General features: G+C 30.5%; 1 protein-coding gene and 1 non-coding gene across 7 annotated transcripts in view; both read left to right on the forward strand.

Moving 5' to 3' along the window:
- The window catches only part of STXBP5L (syntaxin binding protein 5 like), a 379914-nt gene that overhangs the window by 141360 nt on the left and 222322 nt on the right, over positions 1–16232 (forward strand). For all 6 annotated transcript variants that reach the window (XM_038582977.1, XM_038582980.1, XM_038582976.1 and 3 more), the window contains exons 6-7: positions 8574–8708; positions 14127–14190. In XM_038582977.1, coding sequence (XP_038438905.1) covers positions 8574–8708; positions 14127–14190 — 199 coding nt within the window. The remainder of the gene's footprint in view (positions 1–8573; positions 8709–14126; positions 14191–16232) is intronic.
- On the forward strand, positions 15843–15950 carry LOC119867393. Its single transcript, XR_005383474.1, has one exon. It is a non-coding gene; the product is annotated as a U6 spliceosomal RNA (small nuclear RNA).

Raw genomic sequence — 16232 nt, forward strand, 5'->3', positions numbered from 1 at the left:
TACTCAATTCCTCTATCAGTTCCAGCAATTTTTTTAGTGGAGTCTTCAAGGTTTTCTATGTATAGTGTTATATTATCTGCAAATAGGGGAAGTTGGACTTCTTCCTTCTTTCCGTTCATTTTTTCCTTTCTCGATATGGATGGCTTTTTCCCCCCTCTCTTTTTGTTATCTGATTGCTGTGACTAGGACTTCCACTACTATGTTAAATAACAGTGGTGAGAGCAGACACCTCTGTCTTGTTCCTGATTATAGAGGAAAATCTCTCAGTTTTTCCTCATTTAGGATAGTTTTAGCTGTGGATTTTTCATAGATGTCCTTTATTGTACTGAGGTATGTTCCCTTTAAGCCCACTTTGTTCAGGGTTTTTATCATGAATGGATGTACTTTGCCAAGTGTTTTTTCTCTATTTGTTAAGATGATCATATGATTTTTATCCTTTCTCTTGTTAATGTGATATATCACATTGATTTTTAAAGTTGAACTACACTTTATCCCTAAAATAAATCCTTCTTGAGTGTAGTGAATGATTCTTATAAGGTACAGTTGGATTCAGTTCACTAGTATTTAATTGGGAATTTTTTTCATCCATGTTTGCCAGAGATATTGGCCTGTAGTTCTATTTTTTAGTGGAGTCCTTATCTGTCTTGGTATTATGGTAATAATTTCTGGTTTTATAGTTTTCTCTCTTTATTTTCTGGAATAGATTTTCAATTTTTCTTTAAATTTTTAATACAATTCACTAGTGAATCTGAGCCTGAGATTTCTGGAAATTAAAAAATTATTAATTAAATTTTCTTAATAGTTATAGGACTATTCAATTTATTTCAGATTTGGGGTATTGTGCCAATTTGTGCTTTTTGAGGAATTGATGCATTCTCCCTACATTGTCATATATGTTTGCATAGAGTTGTTATTTATCATATTAAATTTGCCTGATTTTAGTGATATTCTTGTTTCATTTCTAATATCGATAAATTGTCTTTTATGTCCTTTTTTTCCATGTCAATCTTGCTGAGACTTTTCAACTTTATTGAACTTTTAAAGGAACACGCTTTTTGTTTCACTGATCACCTCCATTGCTTTTCTGTTTTCGATTTCATTGATTTTTGTTCTTTATTATTTCTTTTTGTCTACTTGGTTTAGGTTTATTTTGCTCTTATTTTTCTAGGTTCTTGAGGTGGGAGCTTAGTTATTGACCTGAAACTTTCTCTTTTCTAATGTAAGTATTTACTGCTATAAATGCCCTTGTGGCATTGCTTTAGTTGTGTTTCATGAGTTTTGACTTCATATATATGCAGCATCATTCAGTTCAATGTATTGTTTTCTATGAATTTAAGATACATCTTTTTTATTGAAGTATGATTAACATGTATTGTTATATTAGTTTCAGGTGTACAATATAATGATTCAACAATTCAATGCATTACTCTGCTCATCAAGATAAGTGTACCCTTTATTTCATCCATCTTTCCACCTATTCTCCTCTGGCAACCACCAGTTTGTTATATCAATTTAAGACTTTTTTTTTACCTGTCTCTTTTTTCCTTTGATCATTTATTTTTTTCTTAAATTGTACATATGAGTGAAATCATACAGTATTTGTTTTTCTTTGACTTATTTTACTTATTTTCATTGTTTCTCTTATTTTCTTTTACTTATTTTCTTTGACTTATTTTCATTGTTTCTCTAGGTCTATCCATGTTGTTGCAAATGGCAAGATCTCATTTTTTTTTTTTTTAGATCTCATTCTTTTTATGGATGTTTAATATTCCATTGTGTATATACACCAGCTCGTCTTTATCTCTTCATCTATGGATGGACAGTTAGGTTGCTTCTATATGTTGGGTATTATAAATAATGCTGCAACGAGTATAGGGCTTTTGTTTTCTTTGGGTAAATACCTACTAATAGAATTACTGGGTCATATGGTAATTCTATTTTTATTTTATTTTTTTAAATATCCAGACTGTTTTCCACAGTGCCTGTACCAGCTTGCAATCCCTTCTACACTACACAGGGGTTCCTTTTTCTCTATATCCTTGTCAACACTTTTTATTTCTTGTGTTTGTGGCTTTGTTTTTGTTTTTGTTTTTTTTTTTTAATTACTTTGTAATGACTTCTTGGACCCATAAACTAGAAATGTGTTGCTTAGTTACAGGTATTTGGAGATTTTTTTTCTCTTGTATTTATTTCTAATTTGATTCCATTGTGTTTAAAGGACACAATCAGTATGACTCAGTTATTTTAAGTTTGTTGAAGTTTATTTTTTAGTCCAGAATGTGGTGTACCTTATCTGTCTTGTTGTGGCAAGAATATTTTGCTGTTGTTTGGCAGATTATTCTATAAATGTTGATTAGTTCCTGTTAACTAGTGGTTGTGTTGGGTTCTATATCCTTGCTAATTTGCTAGAGACAGGTATTGACATCTGCTAGAATTAGATTCTCTTTTTTCTCTCTCAGTTTTTGCTTCACATAATTTTCATCCTGTTGTTTGGGCATGCACATTTAGGATTGCCATGTCTTCTTGGTGAATTGATCTTTTTATCTTTACAGAATGTCCTGGTCATGTTCTCTCCTCTGAAGTTTCTTTTTTTTTTTTTTTTTTAATCTGATATTTGTGTAGCCATTCCTGCTTTCTTTTGATTAATGTTTGTATGAATTATCTTTGTCCTCCCTGTTACTTTCAGCCCACCATGTCAGTATATTGAAAGTAAGTAAGTTTCTTATATGCAGCGTATAGTAGCTCACTCTGCCAATCTGTATTTAACTGGTATTTATATTTTATATAATTATTGATATGTTAGTGCTTAAGTTCTCAATTTATTTTTTATTGTCTGCTTATTTTATGTTTCATTCAAATGTGCTTTTTGACCATCCTGTGGAATTGAACACGGTTTTTTTTAGAATTCCATTTTGATTTATGTATGATTTTAAGGTATCTCTTTGTATCATTTCACTTCTTGAGTGGTTGCTGTAGACATTTCATTATGTATAAACAACTTCTCACTATCTACTGCGATTGCATTTTCTCAATTTGAATAAAGTGTAGAGATCTTTCCTTTCTTAATGTTCCTTTACTTCATTTTAAATAAATTTTCCTCTCTCTGTATTTAGAACCACCTTAGACTATGTTATAATTTTTGCTTCAACTATGGAACATAGTTTAAGATACTCAAAGGAGGAAAATATACTGAATTTAACTGTATTTTTACTCTGCCTATAGTTTTTAATTTACTTAATATTTAAAAATCTCTTTGATATTTATTTCCTGTTTAATGAACTCCTCTTAACCATTCTTTTAGAGTTTGTCTTGTAGTGACAAATCTTAGTTTTCTTTTATCTAATAATGTCAAGATTTCTCCTTTATTCCTGAGGGGTATTTTGGGGGGACATAGAATTTTGTGTTGGTAATTCTTTCTTTTAAGCACATGATTAGTGTTCTATTTCCTTTTGGCCTCTGGTTTTCTGGTGAGAAATCTGTTGTCACTGGAATGTTTTCCCCTATAATTAAGGTGTTTTATCTATTTTGCTGCTTTCAGAATTTTTTCTTTTTTAGATAGTTGGCTATTATCTGTCCTAATTTTATTTTTTGGGGTTTATTCTGTTTAGTTTTTCTCAGCTTCTTGAATCTTTTTTTTTCTTCCAAATTTATGAATGTTTTAGACATGATTTCTTTGACTACTTTTTCAGTCCCATTTTCTTTTCCTTTCCTTGTAGGGCCCTGATAACATGATTGTTAGATCTTTTCTTTTTTTGTCTCACAGGTTTCTTAATTTCCAGCATTTTAAAAAAAAATTCTATTTTCTGTGTGTTGTTCAGATTGGATAATTCATGTTGTTTTATCTGTGAGTTTATGGAGTTTATATTCTGTCCCTCCATCTTGCTATTGAGCTTATGCATGGGTTTTTAAATTTTCTTTGTTGTAATTTTCAGTATTAAAATTTGCATTTGATTTTTATCCCGTTTCTTTGCTGCAGCTTTCTATATTTTTCATTTCATTTCATTCATAATTGCTTATTGCATTTTTATGATAGTTCCTTTTAAATATTTGTCAGTGAATTCTAACATCTGTATCATATTGGTATCCATTGTATTTTTCATTCAAATTGAGATTTTCCTGTTTCTTGATATGATGAGTGAGTTTTTATTAAAACTGGATATATTGGATGTTATGTTATGACATTGTAGATCTTATTTAAACCTTCTGTTTGGGGCGGGTTGTTTTGGCATTGCATTGGCAATGGAAGGACGGATATCATCTTGTTACTAACAAGTCAGAACAGAAGTTCAGTATTCCTGCTAGCCTTTTACTAACTCCTGAGATAAGGAGAGGCACTTCATAACTTCTGGGTAGAGTGTAATTATCACTTCTTACTTTACTTCTACTGTCCCAGGATACCAGTGCCTCGTTCTTGTTCTGCACACAGTCTCCATGAACTCAATTCTGTCATTCAGAAGTTGAAATATTCTGTGAATTTAAATGAAGGTAGAAAATATTATTTCTTTTGCTATAGGAGAATGAGAATAAACTTCTCAGACTTGGATTTGCCAGAAATCATGGTGTTATTCCCTATGGAACTGCAAAGATTTGGTTTATTTTTAAAATTTGGCTTATGTTCGATAGTTTTCCAAATAATTACAGGTAACAAAAGTAAATATATTTTTTTACTATTTGGTTAGTTAATTAAGACTGTGAATGCAATTCAACTAAATTTTCAGTTATCTGTTTAATTTGGCTCTTGTGTTATAACTCCGTCTAGGTACACATTGTCCAAAATTGTTAGATTCTTTTTCTTAGAGAATTTTTAATTCTATATTTTTTCTTTTATATGATTTGAGTTTTTCTACTAAAACACCTAAGTATCAGTCTTTGAATTAAGATGCTAAGGGAATCTTAGTGTAGCTAGCTGTTTCTTTCCCTGGCTGCTGTTGTGCTTCTTATCACCATTGTTAGCTCATTTGGGGGGAACTACATAGGTACAAGGCTTTATCCCTACTACTAACTTAGTAATTTAGGTTCTTATCCCAAAACTTGAAGTGTAAATTAGCAGCAGTCTTTCAATCATTGCACAGTATCTCATAAAATGTGATTCATAGGCTATCAGTCATAGAATCAGCCAAAGAAGTGCTAACTAAACTTTAATGTATATATGATTAACCTAGGGGTTCTTCATAAAATGCAGTTTCTGATTCTGGATTTCTATTAAAGTTTCCAGGTGATGTCCATGCTGGTATGTGGACTTCATTTTGAATAGCAAGTACTAAGGTTACTTATTAAAATATCAGTCACATTTCCATCCCAAGTCCATGAGTCATAATTTGTGTACCTGGAATGTGGAAATAGGCATTTCAATGAGATAATTTTTTATACCAAGATAAGAATTATTGCTATGAATTAGTAGTTCTTACTTGTGGTTGTGTATCAAAACCACCCAGAAAGAGTTTTAAATAGTATTGCTAGATTACTTCAAAACTGCTGAATTTTCTCTCTGGCATTTGTATTTTTAATATGTAGAATGTACCTGATTCTTAGTATACCCAGGTTGTAAAGTGTAGTTAAATGCTATAGAAGGAACTGGAGACAGAGACTAAAATTGAACTATGTTAGAACTTAGGGGAAAAAAGTTTCACCTTGCATAATTTCATACAATAAAATTTCTGTAACTGTAAGCTACTTATTTTATTAAAATATATTCTTGGCTTGTGTTGACAGTGCTCTCAAATTAGGATCTGTAGGCCTAGTCTTGGAGTTATGAATGTTCTACAGTAATTTCTGATTATAATATTTTTATAATTACACTAATGGAAAGATTCTGAATGACTTAAACAAACAATGAACAAATTTCATTCAAAAATGCTGTCACACAGGTCCATATGTGAAATTAAATTTGCATTGATGTATGTGTTGGCAACAAATAGTGTTATTTTAATTATTGCAGATTAATAAAATAAGTGGACTCTGTACATGTATTATGTATTTATACCATATGATTGTAAAATTACGTGATGGTTTACTATGGAATAGAGTTCCAAACTGTTCAAATAGAGACAAGTGGTAAAAGGAAAGCATAGTATGAATATAGGTATACCAAATTCAAAAGAAACTAGGCAGTTAGAAACATATCCATATCATGAGTTAATTATTTCTTTAAAAAAATCCATCTGTCATATATACTGTTATTGATTTGAATTCTAGTTGTAGTTTTATTTGTATTTATTTTGTATTTTTTGTTTTATTATATGTAAGAGCCATAAATATGAGGAATTTATATCTTATGTTATTTTTATACATAAGCTAAAGAATTCATAAAAGGAAGTCAAAAATGAGGATAAGCAAAACAATTTTTTAAAGTCTGTACATTTTTCAAGCTTGAAAACATTGATTTTATTTATTCATATGGTTATGTAACATATATTTTTCAAACTATAGAGTTACTTGATCTTTAATGTAATGGCCCATTTTAAATACAGTTTTATACATTACCTTTCCTTGATTGTCTTTACTGGAATTAGTCCTTCCCTTATTTGGACGCTTTATAGCAATTAACACATTTTACTTTTATTTTTCTTACTTGTCTACTTGTCTTCTTATCTCTCTTATTAGATGGCTTTGGGTTTTTGTTTTTGTTTTTGTTTTTGTTTTGAGAGAAAGAGTACATGTGTTGTAATCAAGGACAGTGCTTTTGAATATATGAAATGAATAATGGATTATTCAGTGAAGTTTGAATTATAGGGTAAATGGATTGAAGACTAACATTGTCTTAGATGATTTACTATAGAGAATGATAGTGAATATGGATATAGAAACAAGATTATTTTTCAGGGGTCCTATATAGCAGAAAATCTATTTTGCAGGTGATGGTGGTAGAAATGCATTACAAATAAAAGTGTGACTATTAAATACAATAAACTAAATTCAAAAAAGTATTGACTACTTATTAGTGTTATCAAATATACAACATAAGTAATAATCATGCCCTCTCATCCATGTCAAGCATTTTCAATAAATCACATTACTCTTTTTTAATGGGTTCAGATAAATCCTGGGGATCTTTCTTTATTAGTTATTTAACCACTACCTATCAGTTGGACATTTGGACATGAGATGGAAACCCTTTTGTTATCAAGGGTCTAGTTTCTTGTCAGTAAGAATGAGACAACATTTCATAGTATTGGTTCAAGGAATACTTCTAATCCTATTTGGATCTTTTTCATGTATTCCATCGTTCTTATACTGTGAAGATTGTCTCTATTGGAATTTTGCCTCTTGCTTTAGGTCTCATTACTGAAACTTGGCAGTTTTTAGACTTTTCTTCTTAACCTTGGAAATAATTATATTGAAGTTTGCTTTTTATCTACCTGAACTCCTAAATTTTTGTCTTCTATGGAATTAGTGGTTTTTTTTTACTTGCATTGTGATTCAGAAAGGATCTTAAACCCTCTTTTAAAAAATCCTCTTTTTTTCTACTTATATTGAGTTGAGAATAGATGCTTCATGGCCGAGAAACATGATCATCAAGTTATTTCCTCTGGGACATTATTAAATAACCCTTGGCAACAGCAATTCTAGACTCTAGGTTTTAATCAGAATTGTCCATTATCATATGTGAATTTTACCATTCGCATTCCTTTTTTTTTCCCCCCGTATTTTTCCCCCGTCTGCCTGGCATCAGAATTCTGTCCTCTTCTAACAATTTACCAGGTTTTTTTTTTTTCTGAATAAATTCTATGAAACATTTTGATTCAATAACAGGTTCTGGCAAGGGATAACTGAATTCATCTCCCTTGTCTTTTTATGAGCAATTAAGGAGTGGGAATAGGCAAACTAGAAAGAATGATACACTATGAATAGAATATTCTGGTAAATTCCCAGATTTCATTTGCAGGAGTCATGGTTTCTTTGGCTACAGAATAGTTTCCCAGAATTGGTTAGGTTAGAAACCCCATTGTGAAGATAAAGTCAGAACAAAAAAGAAAAAAAAAATAAAGGAATAGTAGAGTAGATCTCTGACTTATAAGCTTTCTTTATACTATTTAAATATCAAGGATCTGAATAAAAATAAATAACTTATGATCATATATAAAGCTAAAAATTCTCTGATAACTCTGAAATGTATGTTTCAGATATACCTAATTTCTATTTGAAGTGAATATTACTAAATAAAAACCACCAGTGTAGAAATTTGCTAATTTTGCAACCAATCAGAAATAGATTTGAATCCTGAGGTTGCCATTTACTAGTTGTCAGTCCAATGCAAGTATAAATAAAAGTTCTTGGCCTCAGTTTCCTCTTCATAAAATAGAAATATATATCTGTCTTGGATTATTCTTTTCAGAATTAGAAATAATATATGTCAATGCCCATGGTATATCCTTATTTTAATAGTGGTTGTTATTATCATTATTGTTTTTAATGGTATACTTTTATTTATCCTCTACAGTCTATAAATGCTACTTGAGTGTATAGTACATTTTATTGTTTATATAGCTATCACTACCTAAAAAGTATAAGGAAATATAATGCTGACCAAACATAAAATTTAGATATTTTAATTGTAATTTTCTTTCTTTCAGAATTACTTACTGTCATCTACCTTTCCAGAGTAAATGGCTCTATGTTGGAACAGAAAGAGGAAATACACATATTGTAAATATTGAATCTTTCATTCTTTCTGGATACGTTATCATGTGGAACAAGGCAATTGAGCTGTAAGTTTAAACTTAAATATCACTTTACTTGACTTAAATATTTCATATGGTTATGTAAAACACGTCAAATTACAGAGTAATTTGAAACATAGCTAATTTATGGTTAATTTGAATGAAAAGTTTAGCAAAAATAATTTAAAACCATAAAGACTTTTAAAAATATTGTAGTATTAACATATTCTAGTTTTAGACTTTCTGAATACTTCAGGATTTCTGAATAATTAAAGGTTATATGTGCAAAATTTGATGATAAAATATTAAGGTTCATTCTAAAAGTTATACATGGAAATCATCTCATTTTTTTTTACAGTCATTATTAGTATAGCCACTTCAATGGGAATGGCAAGTGAATTGTGACCACATTTAGTTTTATGTAAAAAGAATCATAATCAGTTCACATATTTTTTATTGCTCATTCTTCACTTACCTCACTAACATATTATTCAGGTCTCTAAGGAGAATCAATTTATCAATATTTTTTGTGTGGTCATATATATATATAGCTATTTGGATATGTGGTTAGTGGTAATAATTCCGTTGACTTTGGCATTGATACTTAAGTTTATGCATATATAAAATGTGAAATTTCCCAAATGTGAAATGTTATGGAATTCTAAGCCATTTTTTTGTAGTATGACACAAATAATTCTCCTGGTCACTGTGTTAATCAGAAAAACAAATTTTCTTTAATAAATGTTTATGCTCTGTACATATTAGGTCCTTAAGATATGTTTGAGGCTGGCATACATACATATGCATATCCTGAGGTACATAATAATTATCCAGAACTCTGATTAAAACTGCTTGTTTTCATGAGGCTTCAGTCTGATCTTTATAATAAATCTCCTATTCCCTATTTTTAATGTTTCAGTATGCTTGTATATATAGGAAAGGTTGTTACTAATTATTTTCTTGTTACAATATTCCTTTTGTTTTATGTCTTAATGGGTCTTTTTTGTTTTGTTTTGTTTTGATTTTGTTTTTCTAATGGGTCTTTTGTTAGTGGTAATTCTTCCTTCTTGATTAAAAACTGCTCCAGGGAAGAATCTTTGTTCATTGCTCCTTTCTTTTTCTTTATACTTGGCTTATTTTTTGCTTTCCACAGAGTGGCTACTCTAGAGTGACCATTAGAATAATCATTCTAATGGTGACATTATTGAAGAATTAGTATGATAGTTACATACTATTGACGTAGAGCTTTCATTTATAATTTACATGAGCTATTTTACTACTGTGTTTTAATGTTCTACATGTGTATTTAAAAAAAACATTTATTCTATAGACTATATAGAATTAGAACTCCTAAAAAATTATTTACTTTTTTAGCTATTTGGGAAAGGTTTTCCCACTATAATCTGAGTTCTATAAAAGTAGTAAATAAGGCTGAACTTACTTTCATAATTTTCTTAGGATATTGATAAAGATGATAAAGGGTATTGATAACGTTGAGAGATTGAATTTTAGAACTTTTATACAAATTTAATATTAGTACAAATAGTAATACATATATTGTTTGTGTTCAGTTGAATCCTACTAATATATTATCTAAATAGACCAAATATTCCACCACTTTTGCTATTTTGTTTCCATATCATATACTTAGCAAATATTTTCTATAGTTCAAATTAATACTACCTGAATTAGTGACTTATACTTTACCTCTATGTATTTACATAGTCTATACTTTATGATTTCAGAATTAATGATGAATTTAAATACTATAAAAGAGAGTAAAATTAAGAGGAACTAAAATAAAATAAGGAACTTGTGTTTTTCATAGTATGATCTTAGACAGGATAAGAATAGAATCTATCATTTATATAAACCTGATCTTTTAGAAAAGAGTTGTACATGCCTCTGAAAATGTCCTGAAGTATCCTCTAGAAATTATTAGTAGACAACATCACCTCCGAATGTTTCTTAGTTTACTTAGACCAGTTTTCCAAAAGTGTATCCCATAGAATTATAGATCCATTGTTATCTATGTAGTTTTAAATGCCAATTGTTTTAATTTTTCTCTACCTCTTGAGATATATCAGAAAATGCATGTCACTTCCTGTTGATACATGTCAAGTGTATGTGACAATAATAAAATATTTATTTAAAAGAGACGTTTCATTAATAGAATTTTAGACCCAAGTTTTAACAATATATTTTCTAAGTATGCAAATGCAGAATTGTCTTTAAGAGATATGTGAAATTATTTTTTTTTAATTTTTTTAAATTTATTTATGATAGTCACACACACAGAGAGAGAGAGAGGCAGAGACACAGGCAGAGGGAGAAGCAGGCTCCATGCACCGGGAACCCGACATGGGATTCGATCCCCGGTCTCCAGGATCACGCCCTGGGCCAAAGGCAGGCGCCAAATCGCTGCGCCACCCAGGGATCCCTTATTTCTATTTAAGTTCTTACTCAAAATACTTCTTATTCAATGTTATTTTTCAGTTTCTATTTTTTAGTGAAGTCTCTTAATTATAATTATAGGTAGTTCTCATTATTATAAATAGCTTGTGTTCCCAAAATGCATATATTCATTATTTGGAAACAAACACATTGTCCATGGAAACAGTTATGTTTGTAGAACACCTCATAAAATAGTAGCATAGAACTAAACTGACATTAAAATTTTTTTCTATTGGAAAATATATTCCAGATTATGGTACAGAAATAGATGTTTCTGCAGGGCAGCCCTTAGCTTTTTAAAAAATATAACCTATTATTTTCTACATATGATTAAAGTTTGATCATGAACTTGATTATTAAATCATAAGTGTAGGGCTTGGTTTAACAATCATTCAAACATATTTATTGTGCACTATGATATATGCTAGATGAAACCAACTGTGAACTGGGAAGATATAATTACTATCTTCTTGGGGTTTTCAGTCTAATAAAGGTGAGATTAATTTAAAAGGCAGTTACAATATATTGGAAATAAAATGTGGCAATTCCATGAGGACACCTACCTTCTCAGGGAAGTATCTATAAAGGAAATTACATCTATGTTGAGATCCAAAGGATGGATCCAAAGGATCCACTCATTAGCTGAGTGAACAATTAGGAGAGAGGGGTAGGAGTATTCTAGGAAGAGGGGTCAGAAGGTTTAAAGGATGAAATGTGAGAGAGTCTTTCTTACATGCACAGGAATTTTAAGTAGTTTAGTTGGTTGGAATACCTGAGAGAGTATGACAAAAGATAAAGCTAGAGGAGAGATAATCATGGTGTATAATATGAAAGGCCTTGTAGGCCAGTATGAGAAGTTTGGACTTAAAGGCCAGGAGCTAGAATTTGAACAGTTTTTAGGAAAGAATTGACTTGATCAAATTTGCATTTAGGAAGATGACTCTGAAGGCATGTATAAAGAAATGATTAAAGAGAGAACAGACTGTATTCTTGATAAACATTATCATTGATTTAGAGACAAGCTGACATAATTAAATATTAATAGAAAGTAGAAAAGCAAGACGTTGGTATTATGGGAAGATGTAACAATAATAGAGAAGAATTAAGAGTAACACCCAGGTGTGAGGCTTAAGCAACTGTGTATAAAAGGATGTATTTTAGTGAAAGAAATCAGGAAATTGTGTGGATTGGGAGAAAAACAATGAAGTCAATTTAAGGTGGGTTGATTTGTATGTATTTATAAGACATGCTAATGGAACTGGTATGGGAAATGGTAGGAAGTGTAGGATATATGGATCTAAAGGTAATGAAATAGAATTTATGGTCATGAAGAGATGAGATTGTTCATGAAGAGTATATAGAAAACAGGTAGCAAACTAGCAGACAGTTAACCAATTCTGACTCACAGATATGTTTTGTTGACTATCAGAGTATTTAATATGTTCTGAGTTATTTCTAATATTTGAAGATTGGTAGAGTAGAAATAAATAATCATCTGAAACTGAGTAACAACTAGTTTATCATGGAGTACACTTTTGTATTTGTTGTTGTAATTAAACCCAAAAGACAGGAATTTGTAGTTTGTTGGATATTATTAGTTTCCAAAGGATAATTGAAGGACATTGTTCCTTATCAGAGGCACTTTACTCTAATAAAACATTGTAGTTAGAATGCAGATAGTAACTCTGGTTTCCAATTATTTCAGTGATTTACAGAAGTCATCCTACATACTATTCATTGAGTACTTACTATGTTTTGGCATTATATTAGGTGCTATATATAAATATTCCTCATAATTAGTAGGGTCAGTACTACTATCTCCATTTTTAGATAAGAAAATTTAGGATAAAACCAATAACAAATAAGTGTTTTGTTCCTCTGAGTTACTGAGAGGAGTCAGTATCTGAAGAAGCTGGAGTTAATTTTCTATTCTCAAAAAGTTTTTAAAATTTAATCTTCTTTACTATTTTGTGAATAATCTTTTATGGTTTTCATGTATGCATAAGAAATAAATTATATTAAAAAGAAATTATAACTGTCAGTATGATCATAATAAGATTAGTCTGGCACAATTAGACTGTTGAAGAAAGAATGTGGGAAAATGAGCAATAATAAATCTATGGTCATCTCAGGTCATATTGTCTTTAAACATGACATAACCATATTCAACAATGATATGTTAAAGTAGGAAATATAAAAGAAACATGCCAGATATCAGAGTAGAATAAATTAAAGGTCAGATTTACAGAGCACAGATCCTTTAAAAATACACATTTAGACACATAGTTATCTGTTATTGATTACCCTGGATGAGCAAATAAATGAGACATAACTAGCAAACTATGTTTTCCCAGTTTGTCAGTTTTCTGTAAGCTGGCTATCACTAGAGAAGGTTTCTTTGTAAATCAGAGGAGCTACCGTACTTTTCTTACGAGCAAAATCAGAGATTTTACGTCAAAGGAAAATGTAAATCGGTTATATACTTTGCAATTTGTCTGAAACAGACTTACAGCATTAGCCTTGTGGCTATGTAAATTCCCTTTTGTCTGCATAAATTCAATTTCAAATTTTTAGAGGCTCAGACCTGGCAACAAACATATAAATACTAACTCATAGATTCATAATTTAATGAAAAGACATAATTCATCTTGGTTATTAATAATTTTTCTTTGATAATGAGGAAATAAAGTTGATAACATTAAAAGATCTGAAGCATCATTTTCATTATTAATATTGTCTCTGTGTATATAATTTTTGTGCTATAGAAATGAGGAATCCTGTTGTTCTGTGGATTTGTGCTCTTAAACCTGATAAAAAAAATTATACCTACTTTAATAGAATTATTGGGAGAAAGAACAGTAGTCTTAAAGAAAAATAACCAAAACTCAAATGAATCTAAGCTTAAACCTCAGAATATTGGGAGTGTATTTTAGTGTAATTTTTTTGTTCTAGTCTTAATGGTAAGGTGTTTTAATTTTATTTTTTAATTACTATTTTGAATTGATTTAACAGATCCACAAAGACTCATCCAGGTCCAGTTGTACATTTAAGTGATAGCCCAAGAGATGAAGGGAAAGTGAGTATTACAGTACCATTATTCTTGCATTTATTTTCCTCATTCTGGAATAAAGGTGTTTCTTACTATTATTTTGTACCTAACTTCTAGCACAGTTCATATTCAATTCAATTCATATTCAATTCAAACATTCTATTCAATGTTTTCTAAAAGTAAAATATGTTGAATGAATGAATGAGCAAATAAATGAATGAATGAATTATACTAATAATGGTCCCAAATTAAGTCTTTATTTTCACCTAGAGAAAAAGTTGGTATTTAATTCTAGAATTTTGAGGAGGATATGGAATATGTGGAACAACTTGAATTTTTAAATAGTCTATGCTTGAAGTTAATATAATTATCAATATCATTAGTCATTGGCCTGTACTATTCAGTTTTGGTAATGATACATGGCCAATACTCACTAATCACAAATTACCAAATCTTGATTTTATAAATAGGTAATTATATAGAAAATATTCTGAAGTTACAGAAATAAACCTTATTCATTTTGATTATTCATAATTTTCTTTTGATGATGAGAAAACAAAGTTGATAATATGAAAAGATCTAAAGCATCACTTTCATCATAAATATGGCCTCTTCAAGAATTTATTTTTAGCTGAGTACCATAGAAAACACCTGAGTAAATTAGATAGCATAGGTTTGCTTCTTTATTTTTAAATGATAGAACCTGAATTTGCCTATTAAATACTGAGCCTGAATGTCAGGTCTGCCTGATAGTAATAGAAAGAATATTGAATTCCTTCAAATTGGTCCATGAATACAGTGTCATTCCAATCAAATGTCATCAGAATTTACTTATTTTTAAAGAAATGATTCTAAAATCCATAAGAAAAAGAAAATGCTTTTTCTCCATATCCTTACCAACACTTGTTATTTCTTTTGTATTTCATTTTAGCTATTCTGACAGGTGTAAGGTGACCTCTCATTGTGGTTTTGATTTGCATTTCCCTGATGCTAAGTGATGTTGAGCATCTTTTCATGTGTTTGATCATCTATCTGTATGTCTTCTTTGGAAAAATGTCTATTCAAGTCTTCTGTCCATTTTTTAATTGGATTATTTGGGCTTTTGGTGTTATATCAGTTAATATATTTTGGATATTAACCCTTTATTACATATATTATTTGCAAGTATCTTCTCCTATCAGTAGGTAGCCTTTTTGTTTTGGTAATGGTTTCCTTCTCTGTACGAAAGCTTTTCTTAAGGTTTATTCGCTAACTTTAGAGAGAGAGAGAGAGCAAGCAAGAGAGCATGAGTGTGAGTGGGGGAGGGGCAGAAGGAGAGAATCTTTTAAGCAGACTCCTCACTGAGTGTGGCACCCCACCCTGGCCCAATACCATGACCCATGAAATCATGACCTGAGCCAAAACCAAGATTTGGATGTTTAAATGACTAAGCCACCCAGGCACCCCTGGACAAAACCATTTTATTTTGGTGTAGTCCCAATAGCTTAATTTTGCTTTTGTTTTCCTTGCTATAGAGCGGATGTCAAAGAAATTACTGCCTACATTTTCCTCTAGGAACTTTATGATTTCAGGTCTCACATTTTGATCTTTAATCAATTTTGAGTTTATTTTTGTGTATAGTGTAAGAAAGTGGTCTAGTTTCGTTCTTTGACATGTAGCCATTTAGTTTTCTGAGCACTTTGCTCGCTTTGGCAGCACATATACTAAAATTGGAATGATACAGAGAAGGTTAGTGTGGACCCTGAGCAAGGATGAAATGCAAAATTAGTTTTCCCAGCACCATTTGTTGAAGAGACTGTCTTTTCCCCATTATGTGTTATTGCCTCCCTTATCATAGATTAATTGCCCATATAAGCATGGGTTTATTTCTGGGCTCTCTGGTCTGTTCATTGATCTATGTGTCTGTTCTTATGCCAGTACTATACTGTTTTGATTACTACAGCTTTGTAGTGTAACTCAAATTCTGGGATTGTGGTATCTCTAGCTTTGGGCACTATTGGCAGGAATGCAAATTGATATAGCCACTGTAAAAAACAGGATAGAAGTTCCTCAAAAACTTAAAAACGGAA

Source organism: Canis lupus, chromosome 33 (assembly GCF_011100685.1).
Source record: "Canis lupus familiaris isolate Mischka breed German Shepherd chromosome 33, alternate assembly UU_Cfam_GSD_1.0, whole genome shotgun sequence".
Classification (NCBI taxonomy): Eukaryota; Metazoa; Chordata; class Mammalia; order Carnivora; family Canidae; genus Canis; species Canis lupus.